Source organism: Pantherophis guttatus, chromosome 4, assembly GCF_059756535.1.
Source record: "Pantherophis guttatus breed Tessera chromosome 4, ASM5975653v1, whole genome shotgun sequence".
In the NCBI taxonomy this organism is placed as follows: Eukaryota; Metazoa; Chordata; class Lepidosauria; order Squamata; family Colubridae; genus Pantherophis; species Pantherophis guttatus.
The window spans coordinates 84,425,150-84,449,815 of NC_142066.1; the positions used below are offsets into that span (position 1 = coordinate 84,425,150).

Consider the following 24,666-nt stretch of genomic DNA (forward strand, 5'->3'; position numbering starts at 1 on the left):
GAAGAGGGTAGAGGTCGGGGGAACACCTAGATTGGACATCCAAGAAATAGGGATAGACGGAGATTTAAGAGAGGAATTTGGGAGGCAAGTGGGGGGGGAGCATAGCAATTAAAGTATTGAAGCAGACAAGAGACGATGGATAGATGATTTTATTGTTCTGATTTGCTTTTCCTTCTTCCCTTTCTCTTAAAGCATAGCAATTAAAGTATGAAACAGGCAAGAGATGATGGATGATTCCTTTTTTGTTGTTCTGAGTTGCTTCTACCCCTCCCCCCCCCAATTCTTTTTTTCTTTTGGCAGGTGATATGATTAGAAGTTAGGTAAGAAAGAAAGTTTTCTAATAAAGGGTGACTGATTAAAAATTAGAATAAGTGATAGAAATAAGAATATTAATGTATACATTTTTATCTTATAAAATGAAAGTAATGAGAAAATGTGGAATAATTGAATAATGATAGACTGCAATCTAATGTAGATGTGTGTTATTAGAAATATATGATTGAGTGTAATAATTATGTTTAATCTGATCAATTTCATTTGTATTGGAATGTATGGTGCCCAGGTGCCACACTGTTCATGCATTGATTTGACATTTTTATAAAAAATATTTTAAAAAATAAAAAACCTGGGGGCGGGGGGAAGACAGCAATCTCCAGGGGTCAGCAAGTGCACACAAGGCTCCACAGATTCAATGCTTGTTCCCAACAAATGCCCCTCCCACCAGCATCTCCTTACATCTCAGTCCCCAGGTATGCCTTGTGAAGGGGGCACGGCACTCTCCTCCCTTGTAGCTGGCTCAGTCTGCTTTGTTCTCGCCTTCTCTCTTCGTGCTCTAGGATCAGGAGGAGGTGCTCCTTGTTTATTGCCTGAACTCTTGTCTCTCATGTTAATTTTGCCCCTCCCTGTCTACAAGCTGTTCTAATCCTGAAATGCCTTGGCCTGACTGGTCCTGCCCTTCCCCATTTTCCTCCGCAACCAATGACGACACCCCCACAATTTCTGTCGGCTCAGGTTCCAGCTCATCTTCCCCCGCAGATTCAGGCTCCAACGGGAGCATGACACTTCAGTTTTGTTTCTCTCAGTCTGTGGATATGATCTGATATCATACAATATGTTCCAATAACACCCATCTATTTATAGATGTTCAGGAAATCGAAGTGTAAAATTTAACATCAGTTATTTGCCTTTTCCTACTTTTTCTAAAGCATCTTGTTCAGTGTACTTGTCGGCATTTTATTTAATACCACAATGCATTGCATTTGACAGAACATAGTATTAGAAAATTCATACAATGAATTAACATAGAATAACATAGAAAATTCATACAATTGTACTTCTTATAAAAAGGAATGCTGTAAAATGAGCCCCTTTCTACAATTATACGTCCCACTATCTCAGGGAATATACTTATACATTTTTATTAATGTCATGGTAGAGGTGTTATGTTCCCTTCTTTAGTAACTTTTTGTCCTAATTTCTTTATTATTTGATTTAATATATTTTATTGACAAAGCCAGTATTAGAGAGTGAATTGAAAATCACTTCAAAATACTTGAGTTAGATGGACTGACCATGTTGTTACCCAGGTGCAATCAGCAACTTCATGCACATTCTTACAATTCATTTTTATTTCTTTTTTCCTAAAATATATAAAAGACAAACACACATTTTAAATATCGATCAACAGCTTCATACAGTAGAAGCATGACTTATGCAACATTTATTCCATTGGTCATTCTTCTTTGCAGTGGAAAAGCAGAGCTTCATTGACATCCATCCTACATTCACCAGATTTTGTTGAGTTTACTGGCAAATTTTGTTAATTTCCCTGCTTAAATAGTTGTTCCACACTATTTAAATCTTGTGATTATTGCTTTGGTTAAAATAGAGCAGCCAACACCATAGCTCTTGTCTTTAAGAGTTCTAATTCTTTTCTACAATTAAACACAAGCATTTGCTAATATAGTCATGATCTAAGCAGTAGTGTTAATAACCCTATTTTAATTATTGCTATGGAAGTGACAACACAAGCAGAATGGGAATACTTCCAGAAAGCTATGGCTGGGTGCAAAACATGCCTAGGCTGCAGGTTGCCTATATTCACTTTAAAATGATAATACCTCATCCTTTAGGAGAAGGGAAGTAAAAATTAATTACCAGTATAATTCAATTCTTAAGGAACTGTAAGATTTTAGTGCCAATGCACCAAATATGGATTTTTAAAAGGTACAGATTTCCGAATAATTTATCATTTTTTTCAGAATTTATTCCCATTAACTGTTATAGTGTAGCATATCACCAGAAAGTAACAAACCAGGGGGAAAAGGCATTATTTTAATTCATGTTTGTAACTTTGTATCAAATCTTCAAAATTGTGGGTTGAATTGTGGAGTCTTTGGTGCTCTCTGAGCTGTTTGAGGACATTTCATTACCCAACTAGATAACATCATTAGTACTAGTCTGTGGATGGAAGGTTTTGCTCCCTATTTATATACTGTAGCTTGCCCTGTATCTCCATTAACACTGGCAGGGCAAGCTACTGCATATAATCAGGGAGCAACCCCCACCTCCAACATTAATGATGTTACCTAGTCGGATAATGAAATATCTGCAAGCATCAAAGCTTAAAGAGCAGCAAGGATCCCATTGTCCTACTTCCTGTGTAAATAATTTTGCATGTGTTGTACCCTTTTTTGTCTATGGCCTCTCAGAAGACAGCCTTGATGATCTACTTGTTCCCAGCTTCAATCACAATGGCTAATCTAAAAAGATGTAACACAGTACAATAAGAAAACTGGCAAGCACAAGTATTACAGGCAAAAGTGTGCCAAAAATGCCATGAAATCAAAGTAACCGCAATGTAGAAAATGTCCTGAACAAATAAAAAACCATTTGCAGAAACCTCCTAAGACAAGAAAGTGATGAAGCCTCATTAACTCAGATAACCTGATGTCAGGCTTTACCAGTTTTGTTTCTGAAATAATATTCAAGTTTAGGACATTTTTTTCACTTCAAATAATGCAGTCCAAATATTATAAATATTGAAAAGATACACAAATGTGAAACATATTAATTTGCATTTGAAAATGTTTCAGTTTCTTTTCCAGAATATTCACATCTCTGAAAAAAAGCTGAATATGTCACTATGGTGGGATTATATTTTTAAAAATCTTAAAAAAGCATTTTAAGGCACCTTGCATTTTTAATATAAATGTCTTAATTAAAAAATCTTAATTTTATACCTTATTGTATCTTTATTAACATCAAGACATATTCATTTCCACATCCTTTTTTTTAACTACGCATAGGGATTTCAGATTATTTCTAACATCAGTTCAGTTCATAAAAGTTTTTAAAATCCAACTAAGTTACAGTTCATCATGTCCCTGTGGCTCCTGGTCTTTCAATTTGAATTCTTCAGAAGTAATCTTGCCATCTCCATTTCGGTCCTGATTGTTGAACATATTTTTCACAATTGTTTCAGAATTGTAACCAGGGGCTAGCTTTCCTTTGCCAGAATTGACTTGGTCGTGGATATATTTATTGAACTAGAATTTAAATGATGAATAAGAATAGGAAATAAAATTAGTTTCAGTATTGTAATTTAAAAGCTGCATATATTAGAATGCATTTCCATACTTCTGCATTTAGTACTAAGACAGTAATAATGCTGGTTTCCATCTGGAATTCACCATGTTGATTTGAAACTAAAATAAGTTAGTAATTATTGAGCCTGCATCCAATCCTCTATTTGATGGGCATGTGCATCATCATAGTGGTCCAACTTGCAAAAGCTTTTGTTCAATGTCTTTTGAGACTTTTTATAGTCCAGTGTCACAATATACAGAATTGATTTTACTCAAGTCTTCTTCATGAATTATTTATGAATCATGCTCATTGTGACTGATTTCTCATCTTTGCAAAGAAGCTTGATCTTTCCAATTGTACTGAATGTTCACAATGACTGTCATTTAGCTGCAAAAGTTACATGCAACTTTCTAATTGGCATATTTGCTTACTTCTAGAAGCAGTTTTGATGGCATTACATTAGCATATTAAACCTTTAAAGGTGACATGAGAAAACTTCCCTCAATCGTAGTCAAGTTCAAGAGGCTCCACTTCCCTTGGCAAGATATGTTAGTTCTTTTTCCCACTTTTGATGTTAACCAGCAGCATTATAAGAGCCACTTATAAAAATAGATGTAAGATAAGGAATAGAGTTCTATCTACTACACGCACACAAATTATCCTGTTTTTTTCCTTGACTTTGGTGAATGAATATAATTACTGTATTTTTCGCACTATAAGACGCTCCGGATCGTAAGATGCACCTAGCTTTTGGGGAGGAAAACAAGGGGAAAAAATCTGCCTCTGCCTCCCAGCAATTTGCCTCCTTGCAGCGAACAGCCTGGTCAGCTTCAGCACAGCCTGATTTAGCACGAGCAGCTGATAGGCAGTTGGATCGGCCTCCCAGAATACTGCAGATTATCTGTTCCAGGTTGCAGGGATCGCTGCCACCTATAGTCGCCTCTACACGCTCCATTTTTGCCTCCGCGCACTCTATTTTTGGCCTCTATGTATCCCATTTTCAGCCTCTGTGCACCCCATTTTCAGCATCCATGCATCCCATTTTCAGCCCGTTCCAGGCGGCGATAGGTGGCAGCGGTGGCAGTGATCCCCGCCACCTGGAACAGGCTGAAAACGGGACACGTGAAGGCCGAAAATGGGGCATGCGGAAGCTGAAAATGGGGAGTGGATGTGGTGATAGGTGGCGACGAGTAGTGAAAGCGGTGATCCCCGCAACCTGGAACAGCTGATTGGCAGTATTCTGGGAGATCGCTGCAACCTCTAATCAGCTGCTCATGCTAAATCAGGCTGTGCTGAAGCTGACCAGGCTGTTTGCTGTTTGCTGCAAGGAGGCAAATTGATGGGAGGCAGAGGCTGAAGGGTGATGGCTGGCAGGTGGGTGGGGCTTCGGCAACATTCACTCTATAAGATGCACAGGTATTTCCACCAACTTTGAGGGGGGGAGAAGTGCATCTTATAGATTGAAAAATACGGTACTCACAATATGGAAGAAGGGCAATAACTACTGATCAGATTTCTCACACCATTGCAAAACTGACACTGAAGCAAATCACTACCCTGTTTGTCTTTTCTTTTACAGCTAGTTCAAAGAATTAATTTTAAAAGTCATGGAAATATTTTCTTTCTAATTGTATGAATCAGAGTTTTCACAAATTGCAACCTTGGAGAGAAAACAACAACCAAAACAATAAATTGGAATGGGAAGTGAAAATAACTGCTTACAAATGAAACCCAGATTTCAGAACTAATACAAAAGTAAGCAAACTCATCCCACCCCTTAACTAATAAGGTTTTTATTTATTTTTTTTACCTTCCAAACAAAATGTTTTAGTATTATATAAAAATGTATGGTTTTGCCATTTTATGCGACTTATCAATTAAAAATTAATTATTAAATTTAATAATTTATTTTTGCCTAGCCATAATACAAGATGAAAAGAGAATCATGTAAATTCATTTATCATAACTAGGAGCATATAATGTAATGTATTATAATTATATATTATACTGTACTAATACTATAAAATAAAATTCATATTGTAGCTTGGGAAGTAAATTAAAGAACCTGTATAAAACATAGTGTACCTAACAATTTATTGCTATCCATCAAAGAAAATCCTTATAAATCAGATTTTGTCCCTCCCAGAATAGCTTCTTACTTCTTCTAGAAAAACTTCTCCATTGTTATCCTTGTCTATTTCTTCAAAGAGGTTTGGTAATACTTCATCATGCCACACAAACATATAGCCTTCTGGTAAGCCAGATACTAAATCAAGCAGCTCGATGTCAAACAGTAATACAGCACTTCCAGGAACTTCTCCTTCTGCAACATTAAATGACCAAAAACCAAATCTTAATATTTGCTTTTGAGAATGTTTTGTTTTGCTCTATATTTTCAGTGGAAGCAGGCAATTTTCCGGCTAAGTAGCCACATGTTACGTTTTTTAAAATTTCCTGCTAAGTAAGGGCATGACAAGTAATTCAATGATGTCACTGGGAAGCAGATCTGAAAATGATCCATTTTGAGGATTTAATAGATAATGATCATGAAAAAATAAGTTTCCCAAAGGCTTCATGAAAGTGAAATGATCAGGGATAATGATATGGGTGATGCTATCCCTAATGTAGAGACTGGGAGCGGGGGACAGAAATTCACCCCTAGCAGAATAAGCAAGTTGTACTATAGATATTATTTCCAGCAAAGAATGACAGAATGCAAAAATTAGATCTATTGAGTCAATAATGGATGTTATCATTTTCTTTCTAGAAGACACTAAATTATATGATTATTTTCAGGCTTAAGTTTTAATGCAAAGTCATTTGTTCAGACAATGCTTATCTCATTGCTTTATGACATGAGACTATATAGCTCAACATTCTAAGATTCATCACATAAAATGCATAAGGCAATTCTACAGGTGGACAATATATTTCTATGCTAATTTTTAATTTAAATTGAAGCTCAAGTCTTATTTAATGAGTGAGCTTCAAAATTATTTGTTACACAGTTCCAAATAATTTTGTTATATCACCCATTCATTTCAATTTATTCCACTGAGAGCAGAAGATAGGAACAAGGAAATGAATCATACTGGAATTGCCTATGGATCTTTAAGTATAATTTAACAAAGTACATACAGAAGCAACTGTGCACCACTGCAGGTGAATTCAGAAAAAAATTGGGTCAACTCACATTAATTTCTTCACTTCACTACTAAACACTTTAGTATTTAAAGAATTTTGAAAGTTATAAACTCACCAACTCCGGCTTCTCCATAACCAAAGTGAGGGGGAATAACAACTGTTCTTTTTTCTCCCACACACATCTCTCTGAGACCTATATCCATTCCCAATACAATTTGTCCAGAACCTAGAACTATATTATATGTTTTTCCAAGGCTAACCCTGAAAAAGAAAAATATAATTCACAAAATTCTAAGAAACTCCACTAGTTTGCTAGCATTTTTTTCTACTCCTCCTATTTACATGGGCCATGGGCCATGCCCCACTACTGGGACGTGTCTTATTCGCAACCGGACTCATGCGAGCAGAACCCCAAAGGTTTCTCTATTGTATGAGTAGAGCTGTGTGTGAACATGTGCCAGCCCACCCTTGTGCAGCCCGGTTCCCCTCTCCTCTGCCAGCTGGGCTCCCAAGCCACCTGCTCCAAGCAGTGCAGTGAGAGCAGAGGCTGAGAGGGATGAGCGTGCCCTACTCAGCTTCATTGACTCACCGAAGCTGCCTGCATAGGATTCCCAATCCGCTTTTGGAGCACTGGGCAGCCTCAATGAGTCTGAAGATCGTGCACCCAAAGGCTTCTCTTCTCCATGCCAAAAGCTTTTGCAAACAGATGAAAGGTTCCCTTTGTAAAAGCTTTTGGCATGGAGAAGCCTGAAGGAGCCAAGACCATGCCCCAAAGGTTTCTCTTCTCTCTTGCATGAGTGGAGTTAAACATGCATACATGCCGGGACACCACACACATGACCTGATTCCTCTCTCTCCCTCTTCAGCCAGGCCACCAAGTTGCAAAGATCAGTGACCTCTCTCTTATAACATTAGGCAACAGAATGTCAACAGTAGAGACTTCAAGTATCTGGATTCTATAGTCTCCCAGGACTTGAAATGCACATCTAACTTTAGAACTGTCATTAAAAAGGCACCATTTCCTGTGCCAACTCAGAAAGCTCAACTACCCAAGGAACTGCTGATTCAGTTCTACAGAGGAATTGCTGAGTCTGACATTTGTACTTGTATAACTGTCTGATTTGGCACAGAAATCAAACAGGACAGTTACAGACTTCAACAGATAATTAGGTCTTGAGAAAAAACTATTGAACCAGCCTACCTTCGACTGAGAATCTGCACAGGTCAGAAGTGCTGAAAAAATATCTACAAACCCCTCACATCCTGGACATAAACTGTTCCAACTCTTCCCTTTAGGATGCTGCTTTAGGCCATTGCATGCCCAAACAACTAGACACAGATAGTTTTTTTCCCCATGCCATCACTCTGCTAAACACATAATTCCCATAGCACTGTTTTATACCTAAGGATATCTGAACACGCAGTATGGCTATATTGCTATTATCTGTCTTATCTTTCTTATTAATTTCTCCTATTGGTATCTTATGATTTATCACTTTGTTGTTTGTATCTTATGATTCATCACTTTGTTGTTTGTATGTACATTGAGATCTTATGCACCGGAGACAAGTTCCTTGTGCATCCAATCACAATTCGCCAATAAAGAATGTTCTGTTCTGTTCTGTATTAGGTGAAGTAGGGAAAGTAGCTGATATGAAACAAAAATATGAAGGCACCATGATACCACTGGCATCATTAGTCATTAAGGCACGAGGCTAGAAAGTTGGAGACCATAAGTTCTAGTCCTGCCTTAGTCATGAAAGCCAGCTGAGCAACCTTGGACCAGTCATTCTTAGCCCAATTCATCCATGATTGTTGTTGTGAAGAAAATAAGAGGAGGGAGGTTGTTGGATATGTTTGTCATGTTGAGTTATTTGTAAAACCAATAAAAGCAGGATATTTATTTGTTTGTTTGTTTAATAAATAAATAAATAAATGAGGGCCTGGAGACAGAAAAACAACTTTCATTGTTTATTTTCATAATTTATAGACCTTCTGTCTACATGTAAGACATCATATACTTTTTTCAGTTATATTAAAGAATGCAAACAGCTAACAAAAAAAGGGAATCACGTCTTGAACCACATCTATTTTTTTTTAATTTTCATGTTTGCAAAATTATTTATGGCCAGATGATATACTTACGTTGAATCTAATAAAGTGCCATCTAGGAGAGAAGCATTGTAATGATACTTCAAGTAATCACCTTTCTTGCTTAGCACTGAACAGTTAGTAGGTTTGTAATAGGTTGTAACAGCAACTGAATCCGAAGGATTGTGAAAATCTATCACATGAACTTCAAATACCAACACAGCAGATCCTGGAATGTTTCCTACAATAATAAGCAATCACATATAGGCTGTTCATCTTTCTTCTCTTTTACACCTTATAAACAACAAAATCATCTATTGAAAATTGATGCTGTGAAAATAAAGATGTGGTCAAGAGCATCTGCAAAGATTATCCTGGATTATGCTAATGTTTCTCCCATTTTGTCCTTTCCAACAGCATAAAATCTATATACTTTCAGAACTATGGTATTTGGGGAGATTACCACTGTTGCCCATTTTGAAATCATGAATGCACTGGAAAAAAATAAGGAAGCTTAGAAACTTAGGGAAATTGTATTTTTATTGGGTGAATTTGCAACTAAAATTAGTGAAAGTGTTTAGCTTTCATTGAAAGGGCTTTAGGGAAAATCTCTTGGGGCGAGTTTGGGTTGCTTCTGCACTTCCAATAGAAAGTATGGCTTCTCACTCATTACATAAAGCAAGTCACTATGCTTTACCACCAAGTGAATCTCTTTAGTTCTTTAATCCTTTCTTTAATTATGAAGCCACTTTGCATACCAATATTTTTAATACCAATGACTGGATCAGCATTAAGATCCCAATGTGTCTTCTCTCTTCTGTTCTTCCCAATTGAGAAAAACAACATCACATTTTTTGCATGTCTAATATAGGCTCTTTTATATTAATATAATGATTTTATCCATTCATTCCAAAGATGTAAAAAGTTCCTTTTGTGTCTAGCTAATGTTAAGTGACAAATCTTAATAACAGGATTGTTTCCAGATAACTTGGAAGGCATCCATAATCTCCAAAGGTAGAACTATTGTAAGCATCTGCAAAACCTAAAAAGTTTTGCCTAGGGAACTCAGAAACTGTGTTATTTATCACTCTTATGAAAACAAATTATGTTACTAATTCTTTCACTCACATATCTATTTCTGGAGATGTTATAGAAGAAAATATTTTCCAGGTAACTATCATCAAATAAGCCATGATTCGCTTATATGAGCCCTATTCTACCATTTGCATTAGTAGAATTCACTAGAAATTTGGTATAATTCTCACTTGGAGTGCAGGAATCAGATGCACTGACTTTATCCCTCTTGACCGTGGAAAATGCTTTCACTTTAAAGCATCATATTGTCATATCTAGTATTATTCACATGCTTAAATATATATACTATATATACTCAATATATTAAAATAGTAATTGAGCTTCAGGACATTAGTATTTAATAAAGCACCTGAAATAAAACTTATACTCACCTCTTCCCTCTTCTCCATACCCAACATGAGGTGGTATTATTATTCTCCTTTTCTCTCCAACACATGCTCCAAGCAAACCTTCATCTATTCCAGCAATCACATAACCTTTGCCAATGTAGGTGTCATAGGTTCGATTTCGTGAGTAACTACAGAAGATACTTTGCTTTACTGTAGTTACCATCAATTATACCACATTTACAATTTATTGAGTATGATGGCAAATATAGAAAAAATGTAGATGAAATCTATATACAATTTATATTTAATAATAAATATTTATATTAATAGAGAGAAAGATTCATTTCATTTACACAATATCATCATCTCATCTGTTAACCTAGAAAACCTTATTCAACTAATGGAGCATTTGCTTGTAAAATACTTTTATTATCCCGGACATGGCTTAGGTCCGGGGTACTTGCAGGACCATCTCCTGCCTGCTTCCCACCGTCCTGTCCACTCCCATAGGGCTGCTCTCCTCAAGGTACCATCGACTAGGCAATGCCGTCTGGCGACGCCCAGGGGTAGGGCGTTCTCCGTGGGCGTCCCTACCCTCTGGAACGAACTACCCACCAAGCTCCGGACGGCCCCGGATCTCCGTTCTTTCTGTCGAGGCCTGAAGACCTGGCTATTCCAACGAATGGGCTGATTCTGATTCTTGGGTTTTATTATTTTTTATTATTTATTATTATTGATTTTAATCAGGTTTTAGCAGGATTTTATTATGGCATGTTTTTTAATCTGTGTTCGCCGCCCTGAGTCCCTCGAAAGAAGAGTGGCATATAAATACTTGTTAAATAAATAAATAAATTATTAGAATAACCTCAGCCAGGAGCCTATTGAATAGTGATGGATTGTAGCCACAATACTGCAAGCTAAAAAACTCTTGATTTTCAAAGCCTTAAGTGTATGTTATTACCCTTTAGGGTCTTTTTGCCACGGTTGTTAAGCAAATTATTGCAGCTGTTAAGTGAATCATATGATCATTAAGCAAATTCAGCTTCCCCCAATGACTTTGCTTGTGAGAAGCTAGCTGAGGACACAAATCATATGATCCCAGGATGCTGCAATTATTAAAAATACATGCTAGTTGCCAAGTGACCAATTTTGGGGATGCTACGATGGTCATAATTGCGAGGACCAGTTGTAAGTAACTTTTTCTCAGTCCTGCTGTAACTTCAAATAGTCACTAAATGAATAGTTGTAAGTCAAGGACTACCTATTTAAGAATTAAAAGAAAGACTTCCAGGATTTCTGAAAAGTCTACTGTCAAAAGCTAGGAAGCCATTAAAAAAGAATTTCAGTAATTGCTGAATATGAAAGGTAAGCTCTATTTATAGTGAAATCAAGATTCAATTTCTATCTTTTGCCCACACGCAATGGACTAGATGCCCCCCCCCCTTCTTTTGGGTGGAAAATTTGGTTTCTATCTGACTAGTGCATAGGTCATTGACACCTCTAGTAGCAAGTTGTTTATTTTTGAATATGAAATAACTAATTTTCACAAGTATGTGTTGTTTAATACACCAGTGTATACATATTTAAAGAATGTTTGTAGTGGTATTACATTTTTTTTTTAATTTGATTTATATGCCGCCCTTCTCCGAAGACTCAGGGCGGCTTACAATGTGCTCAGCAATATGTCTTAGGAATGTAAATGTACATGTTTATATGCACATCTGCCATAAGGTTGGCTGGGAATCAGACTGATTTATAAAAGGTTTGGTACAGATTTTTTGAAGGAACAAGGACCAGAGAACTAATGTATGAAAGTTAGTTGTCTTTGATAGGAAAAAAAGAAATTGTAAGAGAAAATAGCTATGTACAAGAGAGTAATTTTGTCAATATGGAAGTGAGAGTATCTGGAGAAGTATAGTAGGAATGTGGGATGCAGTGGCTCAGTGATTAAAGACGCTGAGCTTGTCAGCTGGAAAACTGACAGCCCGGGTTCAAGACCCGTGCCAGGAATAAGGTCTTGTTACTTGTCCAACATGTAAATGTGAGTAGATAAAGAGATGCCACTTTGGTGGGAAGGTGACAGTGTTCCATGCTTCTTGGTGTATAGTCATGTTGGCCACATGACCATAGAAAAATCTTTGGACTGCTGGCTCCCCTTCTCTGTGTGTATGTGTGTGTTTGTGTGTGTGTGATCACAACTGAATATGGATACAAGTTCAAGAATGGAACTACCATTAGCCACTAGCCACAGCCTGACTAGGTGGCTCAGTGGCTAAGACACTGAGCTTGTCGATCAGAAAGGTCGGCAGTTCAGCAGTTCTAATCCCTAGTACAGGTCTCCTGCCTGAGCTGTACTAGATGACCTCCAAGGTCCCTTCCAACTCTGTTACTGTTACTTTCTCTACATGAATAATATCAAAGAATGAACAAGATATCAACTTGCTGATCCAGCTGACATGGACCTAGAGTGAAGATATTGGGATAGAATTCAGGGTAGTTGGGACTGTAGCTGGATGGGAATCAAGAGAGATAGCTAGGGTGGAAAGGAAATACTAGCAGGTCATATAGTAGACATACAAACCAGTTTCAAATACTTTGGTATCCCACAGTCACATGAGGAGGAGGAGGCAAGGAAGACACCAACATGCAAATATTATCAAAGGATCAGACAGGTACTGAAGAGCCAGCTCAATGCGAAGGATAAAATCTATACCATCAACACGTATGCCCTGCCAATCATCAGATAATTTTGAGGTATAATAAATTGGCTGAAGAAGGATAGGGAAGTTGCCAGTGTGGAGACCAAAAATGTTGGTCCAATACCTAGAAACAGTACATCAGATGGAAAGAGGGCAGTCACGGTTTGGTGAGTGTCAAAGCCACTATTATGGAAGAAACCCATAGCATCCAGTAGTATATCAGTAAGATGACATCCAAAGATGAGCTGATGATAGAATGCCTGAGGCAGGGGTGAAATGCTCCCGGTTCGGACCGGCTCGGGTGAGTAGGTAGCGATGGCAGCGGGCAGTTCGGAGAACCGGTAGCAAAAATCCCTCCCCCCCTTCAAGCCTCCAGCTTACTTACCTTCGCTCTTCGGACCGAATCCAGAGCTGCTGGTCGCAACGCCTGCCTTGCTTCGTTTGCTGTAATCCCTGCAATCCATTGCATCAGCAAACAACTGAATCTCCCTGCCTGCAATCAAGCTCATCGGTGAGCAGCTCTATCTGCCTGTCTGCCTGCCTTGCCCCTATTTCAATTGGGTAAGTTTTTTTCCCCTTTGGAAGCTTTAAAAAAATAGTTAATTGGGGTTTTTTTTAGTTGTTCTTTTTTTAGACCTAGCCATTTAAAGTTTAGGAAGTTTTAAATTTAGCTGCTTTTATATAAAAATAAAAATAAAATAAAATAATATTTGTGCAGATTTCTGAGATTTTGTGTGTTTCTGTAGAGTTTCACTCTAACTACACAAATACACAAAATCTCACAAAGCTGTATGTGGAATTTTGTGTGTGTAAAGTGTGAAAGTTGGTTTTTTAGACTTTTTGTGGCTGTATGAGGTTCCCGTTTGTTGCAGGGGCCATTTTGCCCCTACTTTTACATTGTAGGTGAGCCAGTTGTGTTGTATTGTGTTGTGTTGTGCATGTGTAAAGTGTGAAAGTTGGTTTTTGGGCTTTTTGTGGCTGTGTGAGGTTCCTGCTTGTTGCAGGGGCCATTTTGGGTCTAGCACACCTGCTTTTACATTGTGGGTGAGCCAGTTGTGTTGTGTTGTGTTGTGTTGTGTAGGTTGAAAAAGGGCACAGAAGTGACGCCAACTTGGCCACGCCCACCTGACCAACAAGCCACGCCCACCCAGTCACCTGACCACCAATCCCCACCCACTAATTAAGCCACGCCCACAGAACCAGTAGCAAAAAAATTTAATTTCACCCCTGGCCTGAGGTAATTGCAGATGTGGGAAGAAGATCAAGTAAAGGAAGTCCCTGCATGGGATGTATTTTGACAGATAACTGAGATGGAAGACACTGGGAAATCCTGTAAATGGCTGGAAAGGGATGGACTAAAAGATAGCACTGAGGTAGTGATCACAACAGCTCAAGAACAGGCACTAAGCACAGATCCACAGAAGCAGGAATCTATCACATTAGGCAGGACCCAAGGTGCAGACTATATAAATAAGCCTTAGAGATAATTCACATGTAATGAAAAGATGTAAGATGCAGACAGGAACAGCATACACTGAATGAAACAACCAATCCTGCATTGGGTATAGAATATGTACAGAATATTGGCTAAATCCTGTACAGAATATGCGCTAAACTCTCCTAATGGGAGATCCAACAGTAAATTGTAGAAAATAAGAGGTCTAAGATCCTATAGGATTTCCAGAGCCAGCCAGAGAGGCAAGCAATGTCCAATCAACCAAACATTGTGATATTAGACAAAGACAAGAAAACAGTGGTAGTGGCAAATGCTAATAACATCAGGAGGAAGGAGTATGAGAAATTGGAGAAACTGGAAAAGCACCTGAAAGAAGTACCTGAAAGAGCAACTGGAGAGGATGTGGAAAATTAAGGCCAAAGTGGTCCCAGTGATGGTAGGAAAACTTTAGAGCTGTTGTCTCCTAAACTGGATGACTCCAACAGATCCTGGGTACCAAATCAGGGCTCTCTGCCCAAAAGAGAAAAGTTTATATTCTGGTGTCTTGCCTATCTCGGGGGGAGGGGGGGCAGTCTTAGGGATTCTTTGGTTGGGCTGTTTATTGATGGCTCTTTGGGAGTTTCTTCTTTGGGGTATTGCTTACTTGACTGTTGGTCTGAAGTTGACCTTGGGGTTAATCTATGCTGATCTGAGTGCTGATTACTGGTAGAGAGGTGTTGGAGTCTTTTGGGCTGCTTGACTGTCTCTTTTGCATAGTCTATAGATGTTCTTAATGTCTATGTGTCTATTGATGGCTGATTTATCAGAGTGCCAGGGTTCTAGAAATTCCCTGGCATATTTGGATTTGGCCTGGTCTGGGATTGTCACATTTTCCCAATTGAAACTATGGTTAAATCTATCTATATGTGGTGAAATAAAAGAATTTTTGTCATGTCTTCTGACTGCCAGCTGGTGTTTATGGATGCATTCTTACATTGTATTTTCTTACATTTGGTTTTTTTTTTATTTCTTACATTTGTCTTATTGACCCAGCAACCTCAGAAGAATAAACAGGAGTCATCTACAACATACAATGTAAGAACTGCAACAACCATTATGTAAGACAAACAGGCAGAAGACTGGCAGAATGCATCCATGAACACCAACTTCCAGTCAGAAGACATTCTGACTGGAACATTCTTTAATTTCACAACATATAGATTTAAACATAGCTTCAATTGAGAAAATGTGACAATCCTTGTCATACCACAGCATATAACTTTTATATACTGTTGGTGCTCTCTAGCCCCATCTACTGGTCGGAGAGACAAATACCAGGTATATTGTTTGAAGCTGACCCCACCCATTTACCCATGCCCACACTCTCAAAACAAGTACACTCTGGGAAACCAGACTCCATTTCCTTTAGCATTTGGAGAAGGCAGAAGCACAAAGTAGACTCCATCTTAATCTGTGGCACATGGTCATCCAAGGACAAAGCCATCCCACACACAAAGCATTGCTGGTGAGATTTAAATTGCTTGTATTATTTAATTGTTACGTTCAGCAGTAACTCAATATTATCTATCTTGTATTTGGTTCTCATTGTATGTATCCCTATTTTTCCCTGTTTCACCATATCCTGTTCTTTCAATAAAGCATTCAGATCTACGCACACTGTCTGTTTTATTGGATGAAAGGTGGTTTTAGCTGCATGTCGAGCTGCACACAGACTAACGTGTAGTGAGGACAGAACAATCATAGAGCAGGCCAAATCCAAAAATGCCAGGGAATTTCTAAGAACCCTGGCACTCTGACAAATCAGCAATCTACACATTAACAACATCTATAGACTATGCAAAAGAGACAATCAACCAGCCCTAAAGAGAAAAAGACTCCAGCTCCTCTCCACCAGTAATCAGCACTCAGGTCACCATAAATTAACCCCAGGGTCAACTTCAGACCAACAGTCAAGTAAGCAATACCTCAAAGAAGAAACTGCCAAAGAGCCATCAGTATACATCCCAACAAAAAAATTTCTGACCACCCCCAGCCACATAGACAAGCAAGTTACCAGAATATAAACTAACAGCAAACAGCACTCCTTATTAGCACTGATGATGTTAAGGTAATGAAACATCTGCAAGAAAACAAGCAAGCTCTGAGAGTAGCAAGGATCCCACATTTTAACCCTGAGCTACAAATATTCTCCTTTATTAGATGATAGAGACAGACACTGTGTTTTCCCGAAAATAAGACCCAGTCTTATAGTTTTTTGCCTTCAAGAGGCACCAGGTCTTATTTTCAGGGGATCTCTTCCATTGTCTCACCTCACACCAGGAGCTGGTGGTCCGACAGCCCACTTCTACAGCTGCTTGCTGCAGCTTGCGCGTTGCCCCCAGCTTCCATTTCATTGACAGATGCCTTCAGGCAAGGCCCAAGAAATGGGCACTGGATTTATACATGCAGTGCTCCCGGCCTCATTTCACTGTCAGAGTAATTCCGGAAAGGCCTCTGTAGCCAAGAAACGTGCATGTCAATCTGGACCTCTTTTATCGGCTGCAGAGGCTTTTCCTGAAGGCCTCTGACAACGAAACAGAGGCCAGAGGCAACGTGCACAAGCAGTGGCAAGCAGCTGCAGAAGAAGTGGGCCAGTAAGGCGAGGCAGGTGTCAGGGTATGCGAGGCCTGGCTGCAACTGTCGAAGGTAAGGAGCTCCACCCCCCGCATCCCCGCCCTAGCTTGATTTTTACCCATGCACCTCGGCCCACCCCTTGCAACCAGGAGCAATGGAGTGGGTGGGGTCTTAACTAGGGCTCATTTTGGGGGCAAGGCTTATTTTCGGGAAAACACAGTAGGAGGTAGGTAGACAGACAGACACAAACAAACAGAAAGACAGATGTTTATTTAATTTAACATACTTTAATATAAGGTAAAGGTAAAGGTTCCCCTCGCACATATGTGCTAGTCATTCCTGACTCTAGGGGGCAGTGCTTATCTCCATTTCAAAGCCAAAGAGCCAGCGCTGTCCAAAGATGTCTCCATGGTCATGTGGTCGGCATGACTAAATGCCAAAGGCGCACAGAACGCTGTTACCTTCCCACCAAAGGTGGTCCCTATTTTTCTACTTGCATTTTTTACGTGCTTTCAAACTGCTAGGTTGGCAGAAGCTGGGACAAGTAATGGAAGCTCACCCCTTTACACAGCACTAGGGATTTGAACCACTGAACTGCTAACCTTTTGATCGACAAGCTCAGTGTCTTAGTCACTGAGCCATCACGTCCCTATTACTTTAATATAATTAAATCTAAATTCCTTTTTTATTCTTGCTCCATATATATTTTGATAGGCTTTAGGTGGTGAAGTGGTTAGAATGCAGTACTGCAGGCTACTTCTGCTGATCACCAGCTGCCAGCAGTTTGGCAGTTCGGGTCTCACTGCCTCAAGGTTGACTCAGCCTTCCATCCTGTTAAGGTTGGTAAAATAAGGACCCAGATCGTTGGGGGCAATATGCTGACTCTGTAAACTGCTAAGAAAGAGGTGTAAAGCACTGTAAAGTGGTATATAAGTCTAAGTCCTATTGCTATTGCTTTACTTACTTGCATTGGAATGAACATAACTCAGAAGACAAGTATGCCCTTTGGATTGAGAAAATGAGTGTCCTGACATTTATTTTACACTAACTGAAAACCCATGCTCCACTACAAAACTATGTGATCGGGCTTGATAAATAGACACTTAAGAGTTTGAAAATTAATCAGTGGTTACAATCGGCCTCTCCTCTCCCCTTCTCTCTCTCAGGCTAGCCCCACAGAAGCCTCTCCTCTCCCCTTCTCTCCCTCAGGCTTGCCCCATAGATCCTTTCCTCTTCCCTTCTCTCCCCCAGGCTAGCCCCACAGAAGCCTCTCCTCTCTATCTCTTTCTCTCCCTCAGGCTTGGCCCCATAGATCCTCTCCTATCCCCTTCTCTCCCTCAGGCTGGCCCCATAGATCCTCTCCTATCCCCATCTCTCCCTCAGGCTGGCCCCATAGAGCCTCTCCTCTCCCCTTCTCTCCCTCAGGCTTGGCCCCATAGATCCTTTCCTAATCCCCTTCTCTCCCTCAGGTTTGCCCCATAGAATCTTCTTCCCTTCTCTCCCTCAGGCTGGCTCCACAGAAGCCTCTCCTCTCTCCTTCTATCCCCCTATTCTATTGCCCCACAGAAACCTATCCTATTCAAGTTTGTAGGCTTTACGGTTCTGAAGATTTCATGATTAATGTGTGAGTGGTTTTTGCTTTTATATATTTTACATTACATTTCTCAACAGTATTTTTCTCACTCATTAATTCAATAAATAGAAAATGCAAAATTTTATACACTAAAATTAATCTAATAATTACTGAACCATTTACTTATAAAATTGCATGAACTTCAAATGCATATGTTCCTAAATTTGTATATTTAACGTTTTATAGGCTCAGCTTATGGCTTTGTTAAAGGAAGAAAATTAAGGGGAAAAAGTTGGTCCCATCAAAAGTATCTGGGTGAAATTCTTAATTTATTTTATTAGTATATTGTTTATTCCATCTCTATGATTGCAAAAATTGACACCAACTTGATGCACATAATCAATCTTATTTATTAATTACTAATATATTTATACCCTATATTACATTTATACCTACATTTATACCCGCGCTCTACATCGGCTACCCTTGAAAAGTGTTTGGAGACTACAGTTGGTCCAGAATGCAGCCGCGCGAGCTATTGTGGGTGCACCTAGATACACCCACATTACACCAATTCTCCGCGAGCTGCACTGGCTCCCTATCGGTCTCCGGACACAATTCAAGGTGTTGGTTATTACCTTTAAAGCCCTACATGGCTTAGGGCCAGGCTATCTTCGAGACCACCTTCTACCGCATAGCTCCCAACGACCGGTAAGATCCCACAGAGTTAGTCTCCTCTGGGTCCCGTCAGCTAAACAATGTCGGCTGGCGGGCCCGTGGGGGAGGGCCTTCTCTGTGGCTGCCCCGGCTCTCTGGAACCAATTACCTCCTGAGGTCCGGATCGCCCCCACCCTATTGGCCTTCCAGAAAGCAGTGAAGACCTGGCTTTTCCGGCAGGCTTGGGGCCGTTGATCTCGCTGCTGCAATCTTGCGAGATCCGACCATGAATGGAGTGTATGGGTTTTTAATGTTTTTTTAAAACAACTTTTATGGTATATTGTTCGCATTATTTTTTTTGTTGTAAGCCACCCAGAGTCGCCAGGGAGTTGGGTGGCATAGAAATGCGACAAATAAAAATAAATAAATAAAATAAATAAATACCCAGAAATTTAAAAAGCTTTCTAACAAAAAGACTACTGGAAAAAGCAGCCAAGGACTGCTAAGAATATATACAGAATAGATTTTATGTTTAATTATATGATTACCTGGAATCAAACACTGTTCCATCAAGAAGGGTACCATTATAGTGATATCTGAGGAAGTCTCCAATTTGGGTTTGACGTTCACAGGACTTTGGCACATACAGTTTTTCTATATTAACCCTGTCTTTAGGATTGTGTAGATCTAGAAGAGCTACATCAAAGACAAGGGAAGCTTGACCAGGTATTTCTTTCCCTGTAAACAAAGTATACAGAAAATAAAAAAGCACTGAATTTTTGCAAACATTTGATGTACCTTCTTTTGGTATCAGTTTGAGGCTATCTGCATAATGTTCACTACTGGAAGGAATAAAGCTGGCATATATCCAGTTTTGATCTCCGTTTGTTGTGGAACTTTTAGAACTTATTTTGCTGTTTTTAATGATTCAAATATTCTTGAATAGATAAAGGCCTTGCTACCCTACATGAAACCTCCGAATGAAATTGTTTAGCTCATCTCTATTGCAATGTTCCTTCATAAAGACAAGATATATATCCAAGTTGAAAGGGATATCATATTATTTAAACAATATTTATTTATGTTTATTATTTAAATTTAATAATATAATTAGGCTTCCACGTTTTCTTGTTTCTGTGGTATCAATTTTATTTTAAATTAAAAATCTGGTTTGTTGGAACATATTCAATTCAAATGCAAATAAATCTGATTTGTGATAAAATAATGGGGAAGTATTTTTTCCCCTTTCTTGGTGATGCGTCTTTATTATATTCCCTCCCCTTCCTCCCTAACAAGGAAAAACAGTTATCCTTTAAAAATGTATTTGTAGTAAACAAGTTAAAAATAAGAATATTGAAATATTGAATTTAATTTATTGAATTTAATGAATTACGTAAACATCATGTGCAATATTACAAAATGAATTATGTAAAAATAGTACAAATCATATAATAAAAGAAGAGGAGGAGGAGGAAGAAAAAATGAAATTTTAGATGCTCCACTACTGAGTTAGATATTCTTTCAATGGGGTTTGTCTATTTTAATTTTAATAATATTTAATTTTTAGTACTGATTTTTATAAATGTATATGATTGGTTTTGCTTGCGCATTGTTTTTTATGGAGTATTGTATGCCACCCTGAGAATCTTTGGTCAGATAGGCAGCCATATAAATTTAACTAATAAAATTAGCCACCCAGAGTAATCCTTGGTCAGATGGGTAGCCATATAAATTAATTAATAAAGTTAACAACACATAAATTTTATGTTGTTCAATCCTGTTATATTAGAGCACATGTCACACAAGGCCCATGGACCGGATCTGGCCCATGATAGACACAGATTTGGCCTGCAGGGCCACCCCGGAGATGGTGAGGGACTAGCCCCTGCTGCCCCGACCATGGTTCACCCCAGCTGGACGCCCCCCCAGCACATGCACAGGAGACAGTGAGCATGTAGGGCTGGCAGTGTCCAGCAGCAGCAGCTGCCCACCGGCCCTTGTCAGCCTACATAGCTCAGGTGGGGGACAGAGCACTACAACTGCTGGGCCAGCCCTCCAAGCAGCAGGTGGAGGCAGAGGCATGGTGGGGAAGACACATGATCCGGCCTTCCAGACACACTGGACGGCTGCCTGCCCATCTGCTCTGTCCCACCATATGTCTTCGCTTGCCTATAGCTGCGGCAGCTGGGATGGGGCAGGTGTCCGGCAGGCTAGATTGTGTGGTTCTCACCCGCCATGCCTCTATCTCTGCCTGCTGCCAGTGCCACTGCTGTGGGGTAAGGCAGGTAGCAGGGTGGGCCATGATTCCTGCATACTTGGCTCTCGCCAGCCAGCCTCATCTACCTCTGCCACACATACGGTATGAGCCTTCCACCCGCCGCCCCACCCATGACAGCCCCAGAGAACAGAAAGGGTGGGGAGCCCCAATCCCCAAGAGACAGCCGAGACTCCACAGTCCACGCAGCGCAGGTGGGTCTGAGCACTGGGACCGCTGGGCTGATCTCCAACAGCAGGCAGAGACAGGGGCTTGGTAGGGGAGGAACGTGATCCGGGCAAACAAAGACAGATGTTTGGGTCATGGTGAGGCAGCCCAGCCAGTCCCCATCACCTCCATGCTGCAGCCCCTGTGCAATCAGAAAGGTCAGCAGTTCGGCAGTTTGAATCCCTAGTTGTTCTGCCCCAGCTACGGATCCCAAAGAACACAGCACACACTAACTCTGAACAAAACTCAGTTTACTCAAAAACACAGTTTTAGCAAATGCCGGCTGTTAATAAAGCGTTCTTAACAGCCTGCCAGAATTCCACAGATAAGATATTCAGAGTCTTACTGGAGTTGGCAGAAAGCCCAGAAATAAGATTCCCAACGCGATGGTTAGCGAACTAAAGTTGTTTCCTGCAGCTTGTTACCAGCTGTGTACTTTCTTAAATAGGTTAAGGGAGTGGCCAATTAGCCCCAAGCCTTACTCTCGAGATCTCCTCCTGAGGAACCACTCCTACCTTTTAGCAGCTCTGCATGCCTGTGCATTGAGAAGAGGCTCCTCCTCTTCATCCTTTTCACTTAAAGGAGCCTCTGGACGTTCGGAAGGCCCTGACTGAATCCCTGCCTCTGGCACCACCTCTTCTTCAGCCTTCTCGCTGTCCAACTCGAGCGCTGGCTCCACAGGCTGCTGGCGCAGCACCACACCAGCCTCCTCGTCGGGATCAGCAACAATCCGTGCAGGCCGCTGGCGGGCCACAACACTAGTACAGATCTCCTGCATGAGCAGGGGGTTGGATTAGATGACCTCCAAGGTCCCTTCCAGCTCTGTTACTGTTACTCAGCCCCCACCATTCAACCTCATTCTCCAGCAAGCTTGTCACTTGCCCACCCATCCCCAATGGCCTTGGTGAACGGGAAGGGCAGGGAGTAGGCTTGCTGGAGGACTAGGTTGACAGCAGGGGCTGAGCGCACAGGGGCCACAGCATGGTGGTGACAGCGACCAGCTGGGCTGCCTCACCATGACCCCACCATCTGTTTTTGCTCCTCTGGTGGATCAAGCAGCAACACCAGCCCTGATTCCGTCCCCCTCTGCCAGTGACACTTGGATCCCCCACAGGCAACCCCCAATGTGAGTGACATTGAACTGGCCCCCCCACCCTGGCCACGCCCACCCAGTCGACTGTGATCTCCGGACCACGCGCACCTGAGGGCAACCGCAATGCTGATGCGGCCCTCAATAAAATTGAGTTTGACACCCCTGCTTTAGAATGTCAATTAGGAATGAGTAAACTTTCAGATTAGTCAAAATACAGTAAAAATCCTGTTGATTTCTCTGCAAAAAAGTAAAATAATTTACCATCTCCATCTTCTCCATATGCCAAGAAAGGTGGTACTGTGATTATGCGCTTTTCTCCTACACACATTCCAAGAAGACCTTTGTCCATTCCAGGGATTAACCATCCAATTCCTACATAAGTGTCATACGTTCGCATTCTATTGTGACTGAAGATATAAATAAATACCAATGAATTCCAGATCTCTTCATTTTAGTGCAGAGATTAATAAAACAAGAGGATTAAATGTAACAAGAGAATGTGTATTTGACTTGTTCTCAACACACACACATGCGCACACACAAACGTTTTATGTTCACTACAGCTACCCATAGTATAATTCAAAAGACTATACAGTCATTAAAGGTCATGTGTCATGGATGGCATAAAAGTCAAAAGGTTCAATGAAAAAGAGTCTTACAGATGGCAGAAAAGTTAATACTTTTAATTATGCACTGAATAAATAATATAAATATGTCATGCTTTAGATCTGAAGGTAGAAAGATGCACCAGACTATGTGGAGGTACCAAAGTAACACTGTCTCCAACTGCTTAAAGTCGCTATACCTTTGTCCAGATTCATGTATCAGCCCTCCATAGTTGCAGTGTGAAATCTAGAAATACACATTTGGTTTCAGGAGTTGCAAACAAGTGTTAGGTATATGTACCTTTCTGCCATCAAATAAAAAGCACTGAATTTCATAAATTCTTCCGTTTATCAGTCCTTTATATTATTTAGTTATTGTTAGTACTGGTAGTAGACAAACAATGGAAAAAGGAGACAAAAGGGGCCTCAGAGGGAATAAACAAGAAATTTACAAGCATCACCAAACTAAATAAGATTGAACTTGATAATTAGGGTTTCAATATTTCAACATTTTAAATGACTAATATTATTTTAAATCCGTTTTAAAATTTAAGCAATGCATAAATATTAACAGCAAGAATCAGCATGGTATAAGTCAATATAATAAGATGTATAATTTATTTCTATTCAAGCAGTGCAAATGTTATTTAACAGATCACTGAAAATTAAAACATTAAGACTTTATTCTAGTAGAAATGTACAAAATCAAATGTTTCCAAGTTGGATTTAAAATTTAATTTGACTGGATAACATTCAAGTCAACCAGTGAAAGGCTATAAGGAAGAAGAAAAGATAATACTGTATTTTTGCTCCTTTAGGATCTGTGTTGCAGTCATATATTTTTATATCCCCCCAATACATGAAAAAGGCAAAATATTTTATTGATACCTTGAGTCAAATAGTGTTCCATCTAAAAATGTTCCATTATAATGGTATCTTACAAAATCAGACACCTGAATTGTCCTTGTACAATTTTCTGGCTTGTAATAAGTCTGAATTTCAACTTGGTCTTCAGAATTCCAAACATCAACCAGAAGAACATCAAAATTCAGAACTGAATTTGCAGGAATTACACTGACTGGGGATGCAAAAGATATTAAAACAGAATTGAATCAAATTATTCACCAGCTACCAGTATTTTTTTAAAAAAGCCATTTTTCTGATTATTGTATCCAACATTCTGTACCATCAATACAAAGAAATACAGAGAATGCTAAGTCTTTTTTTAGATTTATGTACAA

The 24,666-nt window shown here is 39.7% G+C and overlaps 1 protein-coding gene across 2 annotated transcripts in view; it reads right to left on the bottom strand.

Moving 5' to 3' along the window:
- Nucleotides 1-1,209: 1,209 nt before the first annotated feature.
- Nucleotides 1,210-24,666, bottom strand: part of FKBP9 (FKBP prolyl isomerase 9) — a 106,822-nt gene continuing 83,365 nt past the window's right edge. For both annotated transcript variants that reach the window (XM_034402790.3, XM_034402013.3), the window contains exons 3-10: nucleotides 24,314-24,503; nucleotides 23,082-23,227; nucleotides 19,794-19,983; nucleotides 10,290-10,435; nucleotides 8,878-9,064; nucleotides 6,848-6,993; nucleotides 5,748-5,911; nucleotides 1,210-3,548 (exon numbers count right to left, since the gene is read on the bottom strand). In XM_034402790.3, coding sequence (XP_034258681.1) covers nucleotides 3,369-3,548; nucleotides 5,748-5,911; nucleotides 6,848-6,993; nucleotides 8,878-9,064; nucleotides 10,290-10,435; nucleotides 19,794-19,983; nucleotides 23,082-23,227; nucleotides 24,314-24,503 — 1,349 coding nt within the window. In that variant the 3' untranslated portion in view covers nucleotides 1,210-3,368. The remainder of the gene's footprint in view (nucleotides 3,549-5,747; nucleotides 5,912-6,847; nucleotides 6,994-8,877; nucleotides 9,065-10,289; nucleotides 10,436-19,793; nucleotides 19,984-23,081; nucleotides 23,228-24,313; nucleotides 24,504-24,666) is intronic.